The 25,079-nt window shown below is 42.5% G+C and overlaps 1 protein-coding gene across 1 annotated transcript; it reads right to left on the bottom strand. All coding sequences in view use genetic code 11, as the record gives it.

Moving 5' to 3' along the window:
• Positions 1–1,421: 1,421 nt before the first annotated feature.
• On the bottom strand, positions 1,422–23,275 carry EGR_00044 (Plexin-A4; the record flags this gene model as incomplete). The annotated part of the gene is made up of 29 exons (XM_024489293.1): positions 1,422–1,641; positions 1,791–1,960; positions 3,199–3,624; positions 3,990–4,259; positions 4,604–4,731; positions 5,065–5,100; positions 5,402–5,573; positions 5,770–6,067; positions 6,145–6,335; positions 6,965–7,206; positions 8,040–8,277; positions 8,350–8,745; positions 8,925–9,185; positions 9,262–9,355; positions 9,427–9,639; positions 9,689–9,876; positions 9,946–10,212; positions 10,813–11,009; positions 12,062–12,257; positions 12,626–12,727; positions 13,375–13,470; positions 14,308–14,579; positions 16,340–16,680; positions 17,401–17,561; positions 18,223–18,351; positions 18,904–19,101; positions 19,508–19,621; positions 21,281–21,547; positions 23,105–23,275. 29 exons carry the CDS (start codon positions 23,273–23,275, stop codon positions 1,422–1,424), a joined length of 6,054 nt encoding a protein of 2,017 aa, XP_024355971.1.
• Positions 23,276–25,079: the final 1,804 nt, after the last annotated feature.

Raw genomic sequence — 25,079 nt, 5'->3', positions numbered from 1 at the left:
GAAAGCAAATATTCACACCATCATCCGATAATTTATGTGTATGTCAACTTTCATTACAGAATGAATGCTACCTAAGCCTTGAGATACATCATAAGGATGGTTAATTGTTCCTGCGGACGAAGAAAATAGCCGAATCCAGCTAAGCTGTAGTAAAAGCTGAAGGTGCAAACAAAGTGTACGTACACACACACACACAGCCATGGCAGTGCTGTTACCCGATTTACATAAGAATAGCAACCACCAGAAACAAGAAAACCAATTCATCCGTGTGAAATAACCCTAGTGCAAGGCAACCGGTTGCTCCTTGCCAATTTTTGCTTTGATCAGGCAACTAAACCATCCTTTTAACAGTTTGAATGATGGAAAAATCGAAATTCCCCTAAAAGATCGATTCATAGTAGAAAATTAGCATATCTGATAATTTTCATTGATTTGACACTGTTCGCTTTGATTCCCACGGAGCTAGTCCTTCTTCAGGATGTAGAAAACAGCACCTCCCCTCGAAGGTCTAGGTTTTCAGTCTTGAATTTCAACAATCCTTTATCGGGCCTCAGAATTCGGTAATATAGGCACAATATTTTAATTTTTAAGGTATGCACGAAACCATATTAAGATCCCTGCACCAAGTGTGTGTAGCTCTAAACCTATAGTCTCAGTTTCACAATTCCGACCATATGACAATACTTTCATCATCTGAAAACGCAAAGGTATTTAAAAATTACAGTGGCTGCTGTATTTCAAATGTACCGATAGCAATTTGTGTTAAGTTTATGTACTAGTCAGAAAATATTTATCCGACAACTAAAAACAAGATACATTGGGCTGTTCAATGGAACAATAATATTTAGTATTTAAGTGAATCCATATTTAAGGAACAACATATAATCACTCTATAGCAGTGTTGAACCGTTTCTGTCCCGGTTACTCCTGCATTATTGCTTTATAGTTAGAGGAACTTCATTGGAAAGGTAACCAGCAAAAGGATTTGGTTTTGGTAAATGCATTAAAATGGAAATTTTTTCATTTTGCAGATGCGAATTTAGAAAGGTAAGTTTAGCTTGAACCTTGTATTTTGGAGAGGATTTGGCAAAAAATGAAACCGCGTTAAATGAAAATACCAAAGCTGATGGTTTGAATGGTGCTTCTGGTATTAAAATATGCCTAAATGGTTTTCATTGAATTGATAAAGACTTGTGCAAAGCCCGAAAGATATCTTACTTGTATGAGGCTTATGACGACTATATGCGCAAGTGGCCCCGTAAAATCCTTCATTGCAGTTTTTCCGACTTTATCATTTATACGCAAAAGTGTTACTTTGCTAATCATTTGCTAGATATGACCACTGATTAGGTACCCTAATAAAGTCGCTCACAGATGCTATAGGTTCATTAAGTCAGTTTACGAGCTTGCTATCACGAGGGTCAAAAATCAGAGCTGGGAAGTACCTCAATGTCACTGGAAAATAGTGCCTTGTTGATGGGTGAATCCATAGTCACCTTATCGAGCACGGGAGAGCAGGCGTAAGTGATGGCCTGGCTAAACGAGTGGAACGACCTCTCAAGCGCTGTGTTACGTAACAGAGGAATGTCAAAGACGTAGTCCAAGTTGATTAGAATCTGGTTCCAAAATCGCAGATGGAGACTGTAGTGGTTGAGACAAAGGTGTAAAATCATAAATCAATGCACACTTTGTCCCAAAAATAATTTTAGAATACTTCAACGAAAAAATTGGGAGGATGAATATTATTAAATACTTTATTTTGTCAGTCTTGAGAAAGGTAACCGACTCACCAGTTGGCCTTCCAGGCGTGCAGAACCCCGGGGTCATGGATACCGAGTGCTTCAGCCTGCTGGTCTAGAAAGTCGAAGAGGAATTTGATGCAAAGAGGTGGGCTTTGTGAGTCCATCACTGCGCCAAAAATCAATTCCACCACCCTATCCGTGTATTTCGCCACCGAAACCTGGAGATAAAAAAGTGAAAAAAATGATGTTGTGGAGGCGGAGTGAAAGCATTTAGAAAATATCTAAATCAATTGTTAGAAACAAAGGAAAGATGATTCCTATCTTAGTTATAGGTTGTTGACTTTCGGTTAAGTGACGATAAAAGAGGAGAGAATGCACTCAAAACTCCATGAATACTTATGTATATTTAGCTACTGAGATGTACCTCATAAGTCAGAAAGCTCGAAGCACGAGACACCCGATCTCCTAACACAATGTGTATACATTACAACGAATTTTACCTTAGTGGCACCTCAAGATCGGCAATCTTTTGCAGATCAAAGTGACCGAATTTTAAAACCGTCTGAGTGACTCATTCCAACGGTTAACCAATAAGGCCTAAAGGCAGATAGCATTTTCAAAAAATATGTTTGAACAGTCAATGCTTAAAATAATATGGCAAAACAGTGTCCGCAGACCTGACAACTAACACGTGAGGCAATGACACATACAAGGTTCATAATACTCCAAACATTTCATTTCCATGAAAACCAAATATCCCAATTAATGCATTATTAGCAATAACAACCCATCATTGGTGTGACATTGATTGTCTCGAAATACCAAGCAGCTGCATAGTTGGTAAGTTTAAGCTGCTTGTGGTAAAACTTTGCGGGAATAATAACGGCATATGACTAGAGGAATCTAGTGGATAGCAAAATGGATATAATGGAGGACCACTCAATTCATTCTAGAATCCTGCAAACACTCCAAGACAATAAACAAGATCTACCATATACACAACTGTGTTTCCGCATATTTTTGATGACGCCGAAAGTACGATAGAGCAAATAAATAAGGCAGTTGGATGTGATAAAAACCATGGTTGAATATGTTATCAGCTTCAATCATATTGAAATTAGCATGGAAGATAAGAAAATGGAATATTAATGGCAAAGGCCAAAGTTGGAACTCTCAAGGGTAAGGGGGATGCTATTTTCCACATTAACCTTTGCCCATACCGATGGAATATTGTTGCACGAATTTAACCAGCACGTGCATGAACCGAGCAGTACCACATAAGCCACCGACAAAAGAGTAAAGACCACCTCATTAAAATATAAAATACTGATTTCATATTATTTATGCCGATCCTAGAACTATAAGCAAGTTCAGTAACAACAAAAGTCTAAAATAAGCGAAGTAAATGATCAAAAATAACACTGGTAAAACGGATTCGAATGATGGCCCAACTAACCCGAGTCCTAAGCAACCGATTAAGGAAAATTTCGCACGGCAATTTCGCCATAGGTCGATCAATGGCGGCGTCGGGCTCGTCCGACCAGTTGTTGGACAATTCGACAATCTCATAAGCAGCCCCAGAGTCGGAGCGTGGACCTCCAGGTTTCCCGAGGGAGCGCCGATGCCGTCGTTGGGAGGTGCGTGCGCGCTCCACAGTGCTTGTGTCCGCCATCTCCGTCGCCAGCCACCGCCGCAGACTACGCGCGTCCAGACCGCCACACGGCTGCTGCTGTTGCGCCGGTAAGGTTGGTGATGACGATGAAGGACTCGGGTGCGACGCAGATGACATCAAGCGGGAGCGTGGGTGACAACAGAGGGGGCGCTGGTGGCTCAACCCCCGCTCCTCCTTCTCCCTTCTCGCCCACTCGCTCCTTTCCGTCACCTAAAATCAGTTCAAAAACAAATTCATACCTGTACTGGGGCACCAAATGTAAACAGTGTGCAGCTTCGTCCATTAATTAATTTAGCATAATTTTTGTCTCTTTTATGGAATGCATGCGCGGCACACAAAAATATTAATGAACTATTGATACGTTAGTTCTAGCGCGCCCACCTTTTGTGTAGCTTTAACTTTAGGAAGCTGATGTTACCACTACAATGGTCACGTGCACTCCCATAACTGACAGAACTTTTACTGGTAAATTCAACAATGCCTTAAAGCATAAATGCAATTGCTGCATCTGGTAAGCTCAAAGAGGCCGTGTCATTCAAAGTAAAATAAATGGCTTAGTATAGAGGGAGAGTTACCTGTAGGTCTGCATTTGTGGGTCTTTCAAGGTGGTACCAGAGGAGAGCGCTGGGCCCTCCGGTGGGGCGCATGTTGAAAGGAGCCTGCTGGTGACTGTTGAGAAGAGGTGGTGGCTGGAGTGGCTGGTGCAAGGGCAGAGGAAGGCTCCCGCTGGGAGATGTACAACTGTGAGCTACTCTGGACGCGGCAGCAGGTAGCGTGCCACCACCATTAGTGAGAAGAAGGGACTCTCCGGCGCGCACCAGCGCCACCACGTCGTTGTCAGTCATCTGTGACCCAAATGACCCTCTTAGTGTCTGCCATCATTTTAAAAGTCCCAAAGTCACAACAATTATTAGTGGCTCTTTTAGCCGGCCTAATAAAGATGGTGGCACTATGATGTCTATCCGATTTCGACTATTTTTAATGCTAAGGCACACAAATAACCCCATTCATCAAGGAGATTGTGATACTAGCGCTTAATGGACATTAAAGGTTCCGAATTCAGCTGAGGAAAAGGATTAGAACTAATGAATTGGAAAAACTACGAAACACTCCACAATATCACACTATGCTTGTTCCAACCACTTTCTCTTTTTAAAGAAAACATATTTGAAGGGTGAGCGATAAATACCTTGTAATCACTTAGGCAATTAAGTCGATAGGGCGGACCCTCGATCGACGCATTCGTAGCATCCCGCCTCACGTCCAGGTCCCAATCCATCATGAGCAAATCGGCTGCTTTTTCAAAGGATCCTGAAACTTCATTGAGAAAATCGGTTCAAACATGTAACAATGAAGAAAGACCATGATTGCAAACAGCGCTGCCCATTTAAAGCCACAAATGCAAACGGAAGACGCGATCCTATTTCGCGACGATTTGGAGAGATGGAAATCCTCATGGTTTTAATAGGGACCAAGGTTAGGAGATGCTTCGATGCCTTATTTGCACTTTGTGCAGGTAAGTAAGGCAAGGGTCATTTTGGTCCATGCTGGGAAAAATGACCCTCTTTATGGAAGAGGTGTGACACCAACCGACCGCGTTACCCGTGCCTTTATAGAATAAGCGGTAGGTTTATGAGTTCAAGAACTTACATTCAGTGCCACTGTCAAAAGCGCCGACAAGCTTTTCTACAAATAAACAAATACAAAAGGTTACACTTATATTTTTTCATCCCACCATTCGAGGGGTAAATAAGAAAGTATTTCATCATGATTACACTTGAAATTACCTTTTTCTACTATCAAAATTTAATATACTGCTCAGTTACTTCGGCTGCAATTATCTTCAGTTGCTGTTGCTATTGCTGTGTGAAGGAAAGCGCGCTGATTAAATGAAACCATCATAAAAAGAAATGTAGTGAATGTAAATTTCTAACTCTGAGCACGAACTTACTAGAAAGTAAAGTGTTTAATAAAGATGTCAACGCACTTAGATGAACATCCGTTGGACGAAGCTGGCTTTTGTAGGGCGTGTTTCGGTAGATTGCGTCCAGGATCTTCTCCTTAGCCTGAGTCACGGTATCACAGGAGAGTACACGCACAGCCATATTTGCGGGGCAGAGAGGCCCGAACAGACCCTCCGGATCCACAACCAAAAGCATCTGAAAAAAACAGTCCTTTGTCTTTTGAATCATTCTGAAACACTTTGGTATCTCAACGTCCTTCATCATGACTTTCTGGACAAGCGAATATGACTGATCAAGCCGGTGAAGTTGCCTACAGACTATAGTAAATGTGTAACTCTAGCAATGCATATGTTATCAGTAGAGTTAAACTGGAGGGGAAAGATAAACCGACGATGGGCCGGGAAAGGAGGTCGCTCTTGAGTAAGGTTGCGGCGTCGAGAGTGTAGCGAGCAAGGCCGGTGACAGCGTCGCGGGGGCCCGTGTTGATCTGCTGTCGAAGTGCACGGTAGAGGATGAAGAGGTGTTCGGCGGCGTGCTCCCTGATGAAGTTGTAGAGAAGAAAGGTGAACCAATTGGAGAGCATCTTCGCAATCACTGACTCGGCTCGTCGGAAGGCCGTTAAAAGACGACTGTCACCTCCGTGGTCACGCGACTTTCGCAGAAGATCGGTGATAAGTGAGAGGATTATCCTGGAAAGCACAACAAATCACACGACCCTATAACAACTCTTTCTACTCGTCAAAGATTAGTAGGAGTTCTAGCTTACTGAGTAAAGTATTCCATGTCGGGATGCAGGATTATGGAGAGGAGTGAGGCAATTTGAGATTTAGCGCGTGCATCGATGTTTCGATTGGACTCGATTGCATGGACAAGGAGACAGAGGAAATGGTTATTGTGAAGGAGTCGGTTGAAGAGGAATATACCTCGATCTGCGACCTCCTGGACATTCGCGGGCACCTATTGTTACGGGGTACGAGAAAAGTGGCATGGTGACTACGAATTGCTGCGCAATAACGAGTTGATTAGTTGAGACTGGGGAGAAAGCCAAAATAAGTGGGAGTCAATTCAGTTGGATACGGCAAGTAAACACTAATCCACAGCTTTTTACTCATATGCGGGATAAATGCGAAACCATTTTTTATTATGTACACTTCTCCATTTCTTTCATAATCAGTGCTAAATATTTCAAGAACACCACAAAACGAGTAAACAAAGCGAATTAATTAACTTTTGAACTTGAATGGACGTAATAAATGCCCAAAATCGATGAAGGGTGTTCAATAAATAGGGGTTAATTCTATTTAAAGTCATTCAACTCTTAGCAATAACTCAAAATTTAGTCACAAATATAACGGAATATCCATGCGTAAACTGGCCATGATTAATACACTGAGATCTTGCCTTGCCATCGAAAAGAGAAACCATTTCGGTTATGTGAAAAATCTACTGTTTCAATATGATACCGAACAAACAAATATTAAGAGCGGGTGTTCGTCCATTTCCAGGATGCTGTTCATGGTAAGCTTCCCTTCATGAAGTTTGTGTTTGTTAGTAAGAAAGAAAACAGTGATTGAGGTTATAGTCACCTTAAAGACGGAGACTAGAGGGTGTGGGAGTAGGGTAGAGACAGAGACATCCTCGAGGCTGTCAGGACGCGGTCCAGCGGTGTGCGGCGGCATATCGTGTGGGTCGGAGGGCCGCACTAGACTCAGGTGATACTCAGGAAAGAGAGAGAAGAGGCAGTACGTCTGGTAATCCCTTATCGGCAGACTGCTCCTGTTCAGGTCTTGCACTATCTCCTCCACGTGTGTCTGTAGCTCTATGAAATCTTACACACACACACACACAAACACTGTCAGTAGGCTTCTTAACCCACGACCTGAAGACAGAAATGGTTATGCTGATTAAAAAAAGAGCATCTGGGAGAGCTCAGATGAAAAGGCGCGAGGAGGCACTCGACGTTGTTTGCCTTTTCCACGAAGGGTTTGGTAAATAAGCGCAATGTCCCCACTACGAGTGTGTTTACAAATCAGACCTCCTAGACTTTACGCTTACAAAGTCAGTAAAGAAATGCACACAGTTTAAAAGTCTGGAAACATGGAGACGCGTAGTTTAAAAACTAAGTGAAAATTACTTTGACTTGTGACACTTCCTTTACAGTTATTTCGTGCAGTGAAAAGCGTTGAACTGCGATCAGAACAGAAAATGTTTTTACACACAGTAAAAAGTACCACATCCACACCAATCCTACCGAACCGTTTACCAAGCCGTAAAATTAGAAGACACAAAGCCAAAAATACTCCAGATAGATGGTTGAACAACGGTGAGGTAGCAAAAGGGAGAACATAATGGCTAAAGTCCGAATAAATATACTTATAAGTTTCCCAAATTAATTAGTTCATGTAAATGAGTTTCGCCACCAACAACATGTACTTCCGAAATACGATTTATAGGTAGAAACTGTTTGCTTTGAAATATTACTCATCTCACATCAAAATAAACTTTTTAATACGGTTTGCTTGGCAATCCGCCTTTCTAAATCGCTAAAATAAAGCCAATTTGAGACCAATACTGTGCATAATATCTTCAAGATCAAATGAGACATTACTACAATAAGTGAAATTCGTAAAAAATTTAAGGAGAGGTGAAGAAAAGGCGTACCATTTTTGAAAGCGCGAGCGACACACTTTTCCTGTTCTGCCCAACGAATCTGGAAGCGCTTCTCAAGGTCGCGCTCGGTACGTCTGGAGCGGCACCACATGGCGAGGAAGAGGCAGGCCATGAGGGTGACGGCGCCCATCAGCGAGCTGGCCACGATGACTGCACGGTCGCGTCCGCCCAGTGGCCCAAGGCGTTTGAACTGCACCACCCCTGGCCGAAACTTCAGGTACTTGCCGAACTAAAATGCACCACGCACAATCCAGCGAAGTGTTACACAAACCAGGTCTATAAAAAGTCGGAGTTGACCTACTTGAATGATGATTGGGTAATCCTTCCCCTCGACAAGATCATTCAGGTTCAGTTCACAACGAATTTCGTCAGTCTTTAAAATTATGGGCTTGCAAGTCCTATTGGTCTGGTTTTCGGCAGTCCCAGTAACGACGATTATCGAGAGCTCTTCCAGAGCTTGCAAATCTGACATGTCAGCCAAAGCCTCGAAGTTCCCATGGAAACGAAGCAGGTGGCGATCTTGTACAGATGAAGATTTCCCTGACTTTACATTCGAGTCTAAGTGGTTCCCTTCCACTACCCCCCCGTCCGTGGAGGCAAAAGACGTCTCTTTGGAAGTTGCAGAAGATAAACGAGGTGTAAATGATTCTATAAGACGACCTTCAACAAACGGAAAGACTTCGGGATTCGGGAAGACCTTAAAAAACAACAAAAACCGGAAAAGAACAAATTGCTATCTCCGTTTCGCCGTCGTAGAGGATGTTTAGTAATCAGGTGACAATGATATGCAGCATGCTTGATAATAGCCTCTCACAAACGTTCTGCTGAATAAAATATATAGTTGCTTACTAACTGTTGCAGCAGACGATGCCTTACCGAAAAAGCACCAAGCACGAGTACATCTGTCACATTGTCCATGATGAATCCGTATGGGACTAGTATGGCGCTGTTCGTTTTGCCAAGGTTATCGAGGTTATCGTCATCGTGCTCGAATGAGTAAATTTTAGGAATAATGGACGGATTGGTAATGGGACGAACAATAGTGCTGGAATAAACATCGGCAGCCCTTTTTCTGCGCACATCAAGGGTGAGGGATGGACTCACACAGCAAAGATACACGTGCTCATATCGGCAGACCTACAATATATATGGGATTTCTGTAAGTCAGAGACCAAAAGAGTCAGCCTACGTCGGAACGTGATAAGGCCCTTACTTCAACAAACTCCATTCCGTTGTGGTAGAAGACAATCTGGGGACTCTCGATCACATCAAGGTATCGACCGTACACGTGGATAATTGTGCCGCCGCTAAACAGAGAAGAATAAGCGTTGGACAGAGCTAACAACAAAATGAATCGAAAGAAAATTGGGTCACTCACCTTAAGAAAACTAATGTTTTTGAGACTGTTCTGATCGCAGGATTCGGTTTGTAGACAAATATCTGAAAGGGTGCCTTGGTCAAGGTTTTGTCGTGAAACAAAGCAACGGAAGAGGGAATTCCATCAGTAGCACCGCTATCGAGCTCCGACGCAAGCGATAGTAAGGTGGAATCGATAGCTTGGGTTCGACATGTAATGATGCCTGCAGACAGACTAAGGTAGGTGGAAGTTAGTTCGCATTAGCAATGAGAGATATACTCACTATATGACTTCACATTTAACGTTATTCTGTCCGCCGATCGCGCTCAAGACAAGGACAACTGTTACAAATGCTCCGACATTGAGATCTCTACCGTAGATCCTTAGTAGTGTGCCTCCAGCAACCGGACCCCTTTGTGGACTGAAGCTTTCAATTTTTGGAGAGAGGAAGGTAAAGGGAAGGGAAGTGGTCTAAAATGGGAAGATTACAACTACATGATGGTGAGTCCAACTAAGTGATGAGCATGGCGCAACACCCACTTGTGCATGCGCCTTTCTCAAGCGCAGAGTAATATGACATTTGAGCGGAGCCTCAGGTTGCTTAGGCCTACGCTTCATAGGCTGCAGGCGACAAGTAACCTGTCGTGATGGCTGGAAGCCCTCGGGTATAACGGTGCATGCGATTGACTCCATGTCTGAGTTTGCAAACACTGCAGTGATCTCCAGATCTTTCAACTCGCTTCCCAAATTAAGACCGCGGATAGTGAGTGGCGTTTGGCCACTCAGTGTTGCATTTTCTGGTATAACCTAAAAGGTATATAAGCAAATAGTCAATAGAGGAAGTTTGGAACTAATTGATTCTAACGAAGCCTACATCGATAAGGAAACAAACACTCCTCTGATCTCATTTTTTCAAAATCTACCCAAAAATTAAGGGAATGAGCTCACACAATACTTCTTCATTGGTAACTTTAGAAGCGCCAACCACTTCTTCGATTCTTCCTTTGAAAAGTCGTTGCACCCATCATCAAATAGATAATGTTTAATTCAAAGTTACCCTAATAGTGAGTACGTGAAAGAGTATGGAACAAGATTGCCCTTTGTGAATTTGACCGCTGGCCAGACTCAAGCCACTAGAAGAATTAAACAAACCTCACTGGACTTTAACCTCGATTTGGAAAGCATGTTTAATAAGTAGATCAGCATTTACTGAGTTTAAGGTACCTTTAAAGAAAGCATTATACAAGAATCAGCTCAAACACCACAACACGGAGCATGGCGCATGATCCTGCTTAGCGAATGAAACTTGATCGTATTGCTAGATCTTATAGATTTCCCTCAAGCACAGTTGTGAATAAAACTTTTTGGAGTGAATTCTGCATAGAGGGAAGGAGGAAGGGGGGTCACCTTGAGAAGCTGGAGGTGGGGACAGAAGGTGACAGAGGCGAGATGTGGGCATCGCTCAGCATGCAAGCAGCCCATTGTACCCTCTAAGGCGGCGGTGGGTGTGGAGACAGTGGAGCACCAAACACAGGCGAAGCGCGGAGGTAATGCCAGGCAGCTGTCGCAGTAAGCCGCCATCCGACTGCACTCAAAGACCTCCACTGCAATGACGAGTGACACCACTGAATGCATAGCATGGTGAGATCGTATTGCAAATATATGATATTACGATGTGGTCAGTGGAGAAGCGATTTGACTGTTGTGCTACGACGAATGGATGTCTTACAGTCTTGTAAAACAACATCTGAAGTAAGATTCAGAATTCCACATCTTCAGACCATTGTTCGGAGCTTTTTGGCCCGTTCTGTAATGAGTAATGCTTTACTAGATAGATAACACCATAGATTCCGGTTGTATTTGAGCGCAAAAGTTAAACTGAAGAGACGTGGTATGCTTGTGAAGCCCATTTAGATAGTAAGACTTTGGTGGTGAGGAATAAATTCAAACATGTTCGCTTTGTTAACATCGAGATGACTTTGGGAATAACAACCACCTGTTCAAAGCCTGAAAATCCTCTTATAATAAAGTGGTTTGAGGAAAATGGTGACGCAACAATCCCCACTACACCATCAAATGTAAGTAAAACCAATTCCCACACACTGAGTCTATTGTTTCTATAACCGAATTTGCAGAACACAAACTGTCTCAAACACCGATTATGAGCAATATTTCCTTGTAATAAAGTCGTTAAAATTATTTGGACATGGCCACGAACAATTAGGTGCTGCGTATTTTGGTAGCTGGCCAATCCGTACTGCACATAAGACCTCGAATGTTAGACGGTCATGAAATTAACGTTCAGGAAGATGCCTCAGCTACAAGTAATTACGTGTCACAAGAAAATTTGGTTAATCAAACGTGAAATTAAGGCTGGCAGATGAGTGAATTCTAGACTCACATTGGAGCCGAAAACAGTAAGAAAAAGTGTTACACAAAAAGTTGTTAAGGGGAAGTCACTTTTGTACTAATTTCCTAATTGGATTCGTTAGATGTTCGAAGTGGTACCATCATTTCTACAAAAAAATTAATTAAGTCAAATTGCAAAGAAGGATTTTACGAGTTTAGAGGGATTCGAAAGAGATAAACAGGTGTGTGCAAACATGTTTATTCTGCATCCTCAAAAATTGTAATTTCGAGATTGATGGAGTCTTACGCGATGCGGCCTCGAGATTTGCGAGAGGATGGCCTAGCTCCGGTTGGCTGGGCAGTCGGTCGTTGTGCCAGTGGATTCTGATCTCGCACTTCACTACTCCCCACGTCACAAAGTTCAGCAAGTTATGGTGCCAAGTAGCAACATCCTCCAATCCAGTGGCATTCCCACCACTGCGAATCACATCGGGAACAGAGATCTGTGACAATAGAGGCATCGAACGCCGACCTTTTAAGATTCACTCAGGCATTAAAGTTGGTAATTTTTGCAATTTTTGAAGTACCCAACCTGGGTCCCTAAGCAATGCCTCAACTTCCTATTTGAACAGTGCTTTCTTTACGCAATAATGAACTGGTTACTTTTTCACGAAATTCGGACAGAATGACAAGCTTAGTCAGTTGTGAATTTCATGTTTAAAATGACGATAATGATCTCCCAGTTTTTAATATTTTGATCCGGAATCAAAAACAGCCACAAGTACTGGCACTTCCAGAAACTTCAAAAAAAAAAAGACTCGGCTGATAGGCTAAATGACAAGGATGAACCAAAAGGGCCAGTCACACTCACCCCGGAAAAGTTGCAGGTAACAGTGGAGGAGGTACGATTGTAAACACCCGTGGTCCACTGACCAGTGCAATTTTCAGAGCAGGAGAAACGCTCAGCAAGCGTCTATACGCAAAATCGACGTACATATAAAAGCGTTGTTTTGAGACATGATTATTATTGTATGCACCCACAATATACAAACGGGTGATAAGAACCCAACTAGGATCATAAAATAATTGAATGTGTAGACACCTTATGGATTAGGGTGGTGATCCAGGCCGCTACCGTGATAAAAGTACCCTCAATGGTCCATTTGGCTAGAACAAGTCTAGGACAGTGCTGCTCTTGTAGAGTTTCAGCTGTAACTTTTAATCTGTGAATTGGTTGTTCGGTATATAAATAAGTTTTAAAAATCCGTTACACCTGTGACATTTCATCGCACTGCTCATATAGTCTGCTGAAACATATTTTTTTGTCGACATCTTGAACTACCGCCATTAAACGAATTTCTAGCAGTTCTAAGAGACTTGCATCAACACAATTTCAAAACTTACTGCAACAGTTGTTGAGAATGGTAAGAAATTCACTTGAGATAGACCACATTATATCTTTCTAGCATTTAGTATTGAGCAATTTTGATCTAAGGAATACACGGAAGGAATCGTAGTGATTAGGGCAATATTCTATCGAGACATTCTGTTAAAGACTGATACCACAGAGTATGGGAAATTGCTGATAAAACCAGGCTTCGTAAAGGGCACTTGACGCACCAGTATGTTGGAGACGCTCGCAACTACTGAGACTGGCTTTAGTGCTTCAATGGTGGTAATCACTTGGTCGACGACGAATAAGGGACATTTGCAGTCCTACATGCAGTAAAACCAAGGAGGAACATTCATTAAGAGAGGAATTGCCACTTAACACGTCATAATACTGAAAAAAGGGTAAATAAATACGTAGCTACAGACCTTTTTAGCGATTTCACAAGTCTCAACGAGAAGAAATGGAAAGTAATGGAAAATTGCTCCTGAAATGGTGTCGATGTATGGTAATATTCTGAAGAAACAGCTAGTTTAATTGCCCAAGAGTCGAGTTGAATTCCACGTGCAATCAAAGAGGAAACGAATAACCGCTTCCCACTCCCACGTTATCCCAAAGACGAGTTAATTGTTCCCTTCCGCATGGTTTGCTCTTCACGCCCACCGCGTGTGACCTACGTCTTGACGCGTGCCTACTTCTTGGCCATAAAACATGGGTACACGAGGGCGGAAATCTTACAATTCCTGCTAACAGGAGAGCCATAAAAGTGTCGTCTCCATTACAACTTTGTGGTCAGCCGCATGTAGCTACTCCCCAAAAATGAGTTTCCCGTAAGTCGTTCATCAATTTAATGCACTACTTTTTAAGCCCTAAAGAGGGGTGGGAACTTGTGTAATGCGTTCAAGTTGTCTAATCACATCATAGATACAGCAGTATCTTGTCGCATCCCGTTATAAGGTGAAGTGTGTTGCATTAACATGGTTAAATTTCCGTAACCGATTTTACCAGTCTTCAATGTTCATCTGATGTACCACCGCCTTATTTGCAAGATTCACCATAATGCAATTTATAAGTGAATTTCGCAGTTTCGCACAAAAAGTGAATTCACTGATGCGAAAAAAGGTACGCGAGCCGTCACAGAGTGAGAGAGGAGTGAGACCTACGAATTTTGTACAGATGAGTGCGGGTTTAGGCCGGTTCGGTGGGAACGGTAATGGCGAGGTGAGATAGCTGTTGCGAGAGTCCGTGGAGGAGAGGCACCGACCCTCGATGAGATGCCACATACAGTCAAAACGACTGCTCAAGCAGACCTGACAGTCAGTGAAGCGTCGGCAATCGTAGATGGTGAACACACCGGCCGCTAAAGGGTAAGTGGAGCCCTTCGAGGCTGTCGAAGATTCGGCCAATTCCAACCACACCAATGTCTCCTTAAGCTCTGCAATTATTACAACAATCTGATAATTAAAGGAACCATGCATAGGAGGAAGCGAAGCTTTATGATGTATAAGTACATTGTAGTGGGTATTTAGTGGCTATTTCGCTTTAGAAATTTTATCGCGCGATACATTCACCACCGCTTCATGCTTCCCACGCTGGAGAACTGTAGCATGGGTCATGTCCCTTAAGCCTCTACGACTAGCCCTCTTAAGTAATTGCTAGTAGAGTCCTAAATGCAAATCTATGGGAATAACTGGTGATAACCACTACAAAATGTTTCCTTTTAGCATAGCCAGATTAAAGTCCTTTCTCATTTACCTAAAACCTTAATTTTAAGGAATGTTTTCAGCCTTGAAGTTCAAACGGGACATCATGCAAATGTGTTTGACATGGGGGATTTCCTCATTTTTAACTGCAAACGTATTGTTTTCCGAAATTAGCATGGGTCTGAGCTTTCCTTTTGATTAAAAACACTGGAGGTATGTAGGTGACCAGCAATGACATATGGTCGAAGCTCCTTTGATGAGACGCTACTACGCAAGACTTTTCGAAAAGAGCATTCGGGTGATCAAAAGTACCTATTTGAAACGTAGGAGGCGAAGTATCCCACAACTAAGTGATAGATTAAACTCAGCACTCAGACACGTAACACTAAGTTTTCTGCATAGTGTTGAGAATGAAGTAGGGCGATCCAGCCTTCCAGAGCATAAAAATACTCACCACTAGATGTTAATAAAAGCGTTGTTAAGATGATTAGATACAACACAAGATGGGAACTCGTCACGTGGTTCCAAACATCATAAACGTGTGATTTACAGATGGTACACAATTTCAAAAGCAATGAAGCTGATTCAACATTAAGAGCTTAATACCGAAAAGTTAATGGGGAACTCGCACAGGGGTATTTGAAATCAGTAGATTGGGAGAGAAACGCTCTATGATGAATGAATTCGTTTTACGGTCAGTGGTGAAAAATATCCCAATTGTATTAACAGGTAGCAAGATTTTCAGCTTCCGATGATAAAATAACAATTTCACCGAGTTATAGTCGAAACAAATGGATTGCAGAGTTTATTTCAACTAGATGTTATTTCAACGAACAACGAGAAAAAAAACAAACGACTAAAGAGGTGCTAAAGAACAACTGCTAGAAAGGTAGCTATCACACACTAATTTTTTTGTAGGGGCCATCAAAGTAAGCCACCTTCAAGTCCCCAAAAGCAGCGGAAATTCAAGAAGACTGTTGCTGGACCTCTTCCTACACCCGGCAAGTCTAGGAGTAAAGCTGCAACGCCACGATACGGCGGTCACCGCGTCATATGCTAGAAAGGCCTTTTTGGGTAAAAAGTTAAAATTTGGTTTTCAAAAAAAAAAACCACAAACCAGCATTAAAGACATTCATTCAAAAAAATGCAAGCGTGGTCGCCCATTTTGAAGCTAGTAAGCAGAGGAACTGCACAGTGGGTGTAGTCATCACAACTGAAAATTTTTAACAGAAATTTCACAAGGCCAATGATATGCTTGAAGGAAAAAAAATAGCTTTCAATAGGAAACGAAAAGGCCACACATTAAGGAAGAGAAATTCTAATTTACCAAATATGAACCTGTTGTAAAATATTCAAGACTACAATCTCAGTGACACAATTAGTTTCTCTTCTGTCGTAGAAGTAAGAAAATTGGCCGATTCGCCCATCGCGATGCGAGAGAAGCATCGAAACCTCTACTACACGTCAGATATAAAAATTAAGTAAGACCTACGCTCGCCACGACCCAAAGTTGGCAGTTCGGTGGGTTCAGGAAAATTGCAGCTGATGTCGCTGGAGCCAGGGATGAGACTGGCCTCTGTTTGCACATAGAGGGGTCCCCTACGACGCGACGGTTCCACCTCCCCACCTCTGTCGTTGGGGTGGGGATAGCGGAAGGCGCAGAGAAGGCGTCGCTGTCGCCCCAACCAACCAGTCGCCGTCGAGAGGGACGCCGTGAAGGCCGCCGAGAGGATAGCACTCGGACGCAGTGTGAGCACACTCAAGCCTGACACAGAGCCTCCCCGTTGGTTGATATCCATCCCTGGCGGATCCACCAGGGCGATCTTGGGACACCTAAGAAAAAAGGACGCTACCTTAAAGTACTATCACACACTCACGTTGGCAAAAAGTGTTAAGTTCAACAAGAGCCCACCAAAAAGGCAAACAAAAGTGGTTTTTCATGTCTGGAATCATCACTTAGATTACAATCACGCACTGAGCGAGTCTTCAAAAATCGAGTGCAGTTATAAGAACCGAATTAAACTTTTACAGCGGAATTAATAATGCTTAGCGTTTGGATATCTTTCATCAGTAGTGTGGATCATATTTACGACGGAATTTTTACGGCAAAACAACTTATCGGAATATTTTTGTGATTCGCAAATTTTAAACCCAAAACAATTCTACAGTCACATAATATGAAACATTGTAATTTTTCTGCTTCCTCATCCAAAATTTCCACTGCGTGGCTATCTTTCCAATCAAATGATGCCGTAACGAATTCCACCGCGAGGCTCAGAGGCGTTTCATGAAAACCAATCTTATATACATTCCGAAGGTTGGAGACAAGTAGCATGGAAGAATTTACAATCATGCAGTTTTATTGAGACATTTTCATCAAATTAATATGTTAAACCACTTCCACCTTGTTCATTATGGCGAAATAGACGATTTGGATGGAGAAATCGATATAACCCTTAACCGCTAAACTTATTTAGGTTTGACACTAACGTATCATCAGCGCAACTAGTAGCAAATGAGGGAAATCATGAGAGGAGTAGAAGAGAGGGTCACCTAGATGCAGAAGCTCGGTAGGGGAGCCAGGGGGTGCCGCAGGCAGCCTTGTGAGTACACACGCCCTCCGCAAGACACCAACCACAGTAAGGGTCGCGCAGCGCCAGGCAGGCCCCACAACTGTCCAGTGCTGAGCAGTTCTGCAGCTCTACCCGATAGACCTTAAATGCATTACAGCGCACGTCATGGTTACGCTTGTAGTTACACCTAATAAAACAGGATGAAAGGTATCAAGCACCAATCGCCTCAAGTTACCAAAATACCCACACCGGTCAAAGAAGCATGGTTACAACCTATCCGATCAATTCAACGAATGACCAAACCAATGATGGTCAATAATCGGAAAGACAATTGCCAAGATTGGAAGTGTTTTAACACAACCTGAATTCCAATGGGGAACAACCCTTACCAAAGCTCTCAAGTAAGCATGAATACAAAAAACGTGACAGTGAGGACTCTGACAACACCACTGTGATAGTCATTATTAAAGGTAAATGATATTGTTCAATCGTACCCCCACATTAGGTAGGTATGTTATGAAAAGTGTTTAAGGGCGAACAAACATCAAACTTTAGTGATTTCACTCATGCTTAATTTTCATTTTGTTATGTCTGTTGTCTTTTCAAGCATTGCGTAGGCATTAGATTCTTAAACACTAATGAACGGTACCATGATTTCTATCATGCTCGTCAAATTCTGACTTGTTAACATTGAGCACTTAAAGATACGCAAAGCGTGAAAAGTACCAAGGTGGTCGATGAAGGGATGAGAAAAGACTGTATGAAAAGAAGCAAGAGTAACAAAAACACTAGGGGAACTGACCTTTTCGTCTGAGATGGCAAAGGCCACAAGTCCTGTGTCATCCAATGTGAGACCTCGAAGCGGTTTTCGGCGCGATGTTAGCTGCTTGGAGGTAATCAGTCGAGCCTCTCCGTCCTCCTCCACGGCGTACTAAGTGGCGGAAAGGTATCAGGGTTAGACACCAATTCACAAATGAGACATGAAACCATCGCCACGTCTTAAAACCACAGGGTACCACAGTTTTTCATTCGTGCACAGCAGAACAAAGCATATTTTGGGGTGGGAAGAACAACAAACTGATAGTATGCTAAAAATGACAAAAGTGGCTCAACGGAATGCGAGATATGAACTTCTTCGTCCATCTTTAGTATGCCACCTCAAACATGGCGGCAATGAACAGACTTCATGTTGCAATTTAAATAAGTTTCCCCAATTGATGAGTGAATCAAAAGTTTGTACTTTTTAAGCCAATCCCGATATCCCTGATTACGGAACCACCTATTAAGTCGTATTTCACTGCTTTTTAGTCTAGTCCAAACAGTAATTTGCTTGAATAGACCAATTATGCATAAGTAAAATGTACTTCAAGTAAGAAAAAGTAAGCGTCGTTGATTAATGTTGTAAAATGGCTTTACTGTCAGGTAAGGCAGGACGAATCGTAGCTCCAAACAAGGCGAGAGGATGGGACCCACAAGGACGTACCTTGAGCAACTCACCCTCGTCTGTGGTGACCACGAGGACGGTGAAGGCGTCGGCGACTCTGGTGATGGCAATGCCTGTCGCATCAACGTCCAGCATAAGGATCGGAGGAGCGGACAGACGCTCCGACTGAATTGACCCACTTATCGGCCAGTTCATGGGATTCGTGGGACAGTAGTGGTTGAGCTTCAGCAGTGGCAGCTAGAGAGAGGAAGTGGTGATTTGGGACGAATTCTCCAAAGAAATGGGATGCACTGATTTCAGGTTGGCATCACGAATCACACACAAAAAAAACAACACAATAGCAGCATACCGTCGATCTCCACCTTAACACACCTATGGTTTGAGCAACTGAACAAAAAATGGGATAATTGCTCTAATGACTGCTAAAGTTCCTTTAGCAAATTTCTACAGCTTTATCGGTTACCTGTTCCAAGGGGTATCTTTGTCTGAGATATGAAAAATTTGTTTACGCAGTATGAACTAAAAAGTTCAAGCTCAGCGTTGACCACCTTCGATAGAGCTTCACTGGCTTCCATTTTACATGGTCGCCATTCGGGTAAACGATTGTAAGTTACTTATAAAGCGACAAAACAGCATAGCTCACCAGTGGACCATCCTTGTCGCATTTCTTAGGATAACCATGAAGAAAGTGAGGGGGACCTATTGAAGTTTTCCCAATCAGACAATTGTGGATCACCAGTCCGAACATCGCGTCAATCTGTGGATGGCGGATGGGAAAACTGAGATGAATCTGCAAAAAAAACTTCAAGGACTGGGAAATTACTTGCTCAACGGATCATTTTCGTATCCATGTGGCAAATGGTAAAGAAAACGAACAAAGTGAACATTGATAATGCTCGCATTTCCGTACTACGGAGGCGCATTTTCATTATAAACACGTCTCAAATACCTTTCTACAGTAACACTTCCGAGCGAGCTGATTTAAATCGTGAGTAGTGGGAAATTTACCAACTTTGACTGCAATTATTAGTCTAGGACGGTGCAGTTCAATAAAATGGTCGGAAATTTGGGGATCGTGCATGAAAGACAAAACCTCAATAGATGTGATTTCAGCAGTTATTTTAGAAAATATTGAGCGTGTATTACGATTTAAGCACCGATTGCTTTGAGCTTTCAATGCATGGAATGTTGTTTTTTTACTCTTGGCAGTGAAATTGAAGAATGCCGAGCTGGATCCCTCTAATCAACTTTTCGCAAGCGATACGGCTTTACGATACGTACCTGAAACATGAGATGTACACGATTTGGCATCAACTCGTGTCTTTTAGGATTACCCGTTGATGATGAGCGCCATCACTGTCAAGCCTGCGAACAGCTTCGACGTCAAGTGTTAATATATTTATGTATTTAGTTCATGCATCTTTCAATGTTTATATTCAATCGAAGAACGATGTCTTGTCATTGGAAAAGCAGACGAAGTGCACCCAAAACAAAGTAAGAGAAAACAATTCATGGGGGCGGAAGTTCCATGGTCGGAGACTTAAATACTAAGAGAATCACTGAGGCGTGCTTTTTGGAAAACAGCTAAACATAATTGCATTATGAAAGAAACCGATTCAGTAGATATAGGATATACATTTTTAAGTCTACGTGCCTTATTTGTACTAGCTTTGACTTTTAAATGAAAAGGTTCTAAAATTCATATCGCATGATGTTTCACGAAAAGCACCCCGGACTCGATGCAGCTGCAAGGACTCATTGCTGATGCGAAGTTCTCAATCAAACAGGAAAAGTTTAGTGCATTGTAAAAAAACCATTTTGGGGCGTGGATGGGGGGCACGAAAACGCTAAAAACCTGTGGGTTATGAGCTAGCTGGAAAAATATCACAAGCCCTGAACATCAGATAGCTAAACAGCCTGTTCAAATGTGTCTGAATTTACTAATTTCATCAACAGAAAGCCAATTTACAGCTAAAGTTAATATAACAAAGTCACCATTGCGTTTTTATGCTCCAATTTCACTATATCCACTTGTAATAGACACAAGTTTTTTGTGAAGATTGCATCTTAGCTTCAGTGTAAAGATGCGCGAATATAAACCACTAAGTTCTAGATGATAGGTTTCATCGAATTCATGACTGCCACAGAGAGTAATGTCACGAGCAAATAAACAATATTTGAGTCAATCGAATTACATTCGAACGAGTACGATCAGGGCCCTCAATTTTCCAGACACCGTGGGAAGGAAGGATTTTAAATTACTCTAAACAAGCCCAATCAGTTAATCTTGAGAATAAGGCGAATTGAGGTCAAGACATCCATTTGAAAATTATTAAACAAAAAGCCATTGGATGAAGACGGTCACATGATCCAACATGGAAATGCTTGGATGACGAAGGGGAATTGGATAGCTTACTTCAGCCAAAGTGTAGAAGACGATGGCCGTGCCACGAATCAGCGGGTTTTTAGCCTCGAAATTGGGCTTCCACGCAGAGACATAGTCCACAAGTTCAGTTAATTGGGATGCGAAGGCGACTAGAAGCACGTTGTTGAAGTCGTCGGAAAAGGAGAGGGGCTGGTGCCACTTGGGAACAACCTTGGAGTTGTTCAATCGCGCGAATCGTGGCATTGCGGTTTCTGTTCCTATCGTGCCTCTGGTTGCCACGTTAAGTGCACCGAATTTCTGCAAGGGCGACAATGACAATTAGAGCAGCCTTGACATCAAATAAACTATTCTAATTTATATAATTGTCATTTCTCAAAGCATAATGTGGGCATGAAATGAAAAGACCCAAACGTTTACGCGAATGGACGAAGCCGACTATGGGTTGAGGAAATGTACGACAATAGGCATAACATGATTGTTCGCGAGAAAAAAAAACACCGTGCACATGAGTTCAAGAGATAAAGTATGTTTTTTTCACTTACTCATGGTCCATACAATCTGTCCAAACGCACATAACTTGGTCGATGAGACATTTAGAAGGAAGAATGATGTCAAAAAATTGATGTCGATAAAGTATCGAATGTATGTCAAAGCTACAGAGTCGGGTTCCATGCCTCAAAATTGAGTTTTTGGATCAAGTTTATCAGAAGATCTTGACCAATTCCACGTATAAACACTTCCGGTAATTGCTTTATAATGTAGTCACTATTTTGAAATCACTTCCCTTGATCCTATTGTAAATAAGTGATTCTGAATTATTCTTTTTAAGCCATTTTTCAAAAATACTATCCACACTACGAAGACCCACATCGAAACAGTGCAAGAGCCGAAACGCAATGAGTGGAATCACTTGGCAACTATCTCTGGAGTTGGAGCAATATGATGTGGCATAACAAGGCCTACCTAAAAAGTTGATTACGCATGATATTTGGTACTGCCGGCGTGTTATTTGCGCTATGGCTTCAAATCAAGTTGCTAACGGCTGTTTTTGACCTATTTCTCAAAATTGTAACGAAATAAACAGTATTATTTAGCAAAGTGGGGCATTTGATTTGTGTGGTAAAAATAAGATCACGACTGTAGGCGCATAATGACCACTTTACCCATACCTCTTATTCAAAGGATGTTAGACGAATTCAAACAATTGTAAACACGCTGATTTTCTACAAATGATGGGAACAGAAGCTTTGCAAATAACCACACTTACACAAATAAACGCGGACCCGGTACCAATCCTTTTTAGAATAGGTGTATGCCTGCCATCTTTGGATTTATGATAGAATGAAAGACCCTTCCTAAAACCCACCAGTACCAACCCACACCGGGGTTTTTATTCTCACTCCGATGGAATTGTCAGCTAAGTGCTTGGACGTGAAAGAAAAAGCACCTCCCTCCACACACACACAGACGTGAAAAACCACTCTCATATAAAATGGGGGAGAATTTACCGACTCAAGATGCAAAAAAAGGAATGGACAAGCAGTGCTGATGATCTGTTGCAACTTATCTACACATATTTCTACCAGATTGGGAGCAAAGAGGATAGACCTAACGACTAGTTAAACAGGCATCGAATTAGCTAAACAATGCCCTCAACTGCACCGTGATTCAGCCACATGGACAACGCAGCAGATATTTGTTGGGCTGCATGATCAAGCGCGAATCATCTTTTACACCTGGGTCGTACGGTACAGCTAAAGAGGGCTTGTTCAAGGCACGAGTGCTCCTTTGACGAGGCGTCCACGTGGGGAGAAGTTGATGCTGGGATAGGATGCACAGCCCTAAAAAAGGTACCCTCGCGACAGGCGTGTCTGAGGCACAGCCATAATAGCCAGGAGCAAGGGGAGCGGCGGGCGGACGTATGCCTGAGTGCGGAGGGTTCACGTGCACGCGTGCGCGGGGGAAGAGAATTAGCAAGTGGGGCGCCCACGTACCAATATCATGAGCCTCAACCACAACACGCATTCCGCTCTACTCCATTTGATTGGCAAACGACAGCCAAGTGAGTGTGTGTGCATTTGCGCCTGTGTGTTGCTCATATTTCAGGCTTAAGTGGGTCAATTTCTGATACATTCTCCCTTCACAGCGCCTGCGCGAGACCTCCTGCTTTCAACAGCGATCAACGCAACTTAAGCTTCGCCTGCGCAGCTGCAATGTAAATCCAAAGTGGCTATACTCACTCAAATGACTGTCTGTGCTGTGATCAAATGTAAACATTTTTTCACCGAAGATTCAGCAGTAAAGCGGCAGAAATCGAAAAATTCAATTGCAGTTTTTGCCCGAAATAAAAGCACGCACTCAAATACCGGACCCTGAAACTCTGCGCACATTAATATTCGGTCGCGTTATTAAAGCCAAACGAAATAAAACCAAGAGATGTGTTACATTAATACCTTCAGTTTATCTACCCTTGTTTTACGAGCTTCGAAGAAAAGGTGGAAAATGACATTAGATCCCGGGCCACATGTATCAAACACTAGCACAAGTTCATTACCCTGGAGCAAGAGAGAAAAGGTTCGCATCACCGAGGGAAACTTTTCAATAAATATTCTAACAAGATGAGGCACCTTTAAATTTACAGGTGATACATTTTTACCCATGACATGCGCGTATAAGAGTGAACGAAGAAGGCAAAGAATAAAAATGCTACATTATTGTGATCTGCGAAACTTAAGCCACACTGGTTGGCACGGCGCCAGTAAATTGAACGCAGCTGAGGTGGCGCCAAACTGAACCTTTAATGAAAGGTGAGTAGCAAACGAACGCATTTGTACACAAATTTCTAGATGTCAGGTGGTGATCATGGTGCTGGAGGGCGGGGGGAGGGGTGAGGTGCACCGTGATGCGTACACAAGCACGCAGACACACGCGGAACTGCGCATGTGCACACAAACAACGAGGCACATAAATGGCGGGTGTGCCAGAAACCACCACGTGTGAGAACGCACATGCATCATCCAAATTTAACCAATGACGATGAAGGCGACTACTGATTGGTTCGAGAGACATCGAAACACCAGCACGAGGGAACGGGTGTTGTGGACGCGGCAAACTTTCGGCTTGTGCACCTTAAGGTCGGGGGCGGCTTCGGTCTACTTAGAGCACTTGAGGTACCCATGCATTAGCTGCGTCCTATTTAGAAATATCGGATAATTCATTTTGCACCAATAACAACAGATGATCAGCGAAGCGTCTGAATTCGTAAAAATACCTGACAATGTTCAGATCTTGGAATTTTGTCGTCAACCATTAAAGTAGGACAAAAAACATTGCTATTTACATGAAGGGTCATCAGCAGGAATAACCTGGAGTAATGATGGCGGAATCAGTCCGCTAATCAATGCCGGAATCAGATTAAATTTGTCCAGATGTATTCTGTTTGAAGTGTGCATCTATTTGGAGGATCTTAAAACGCACAATCCACAGTTCGCTAAGGTCGTTCAGAACCAGTTGGCTTAGGTGGCTAATAAAGTCGGGCTCTCGGTTCTCCAGCCAATTAATCACCCCTAAATAATTCAAGCGCAACCAAAGAGTAGTGTAAATAAAATGAAAAGGTCAATGTCCGTGAATGGCGAGAATATCCTCGTAGTAAAATCAAACCATCACCCAGCATTCTGCAATAAAAGCTACGGACTGATTATTTGTCATAAATGCCAGATAGCGGTGATAAAATATAAAAACAATATCCCAGAAGAACATTTTGAATTCTCAATATACCAAGATTTTGTTATCAGTGAGACGTTTTATCGCAATTTCTTGTCATACTCAT

The sequence above is a fragment of the Echinococcus granulosus genome, assembly GCF_000524195.1.
Source record: "Echinococcus granulosus chromosome Unknown EG_S00001, whole genome shotgun sequence".
In the NCBI taxonomy this organism is placed as follows: domain Eukaryota; kingdom Metazoa; phylum Platyhelminthes; class Cestoda; order Cyclophyllidea; family Taeniidae; genus Echinococcus; species Echinococcus granulosus.
The sequence above is the reverse complement of the archived record's forward strand: the minus strand, read 5'-3'. Positions and strand labels throughout refer to the sequence as shown.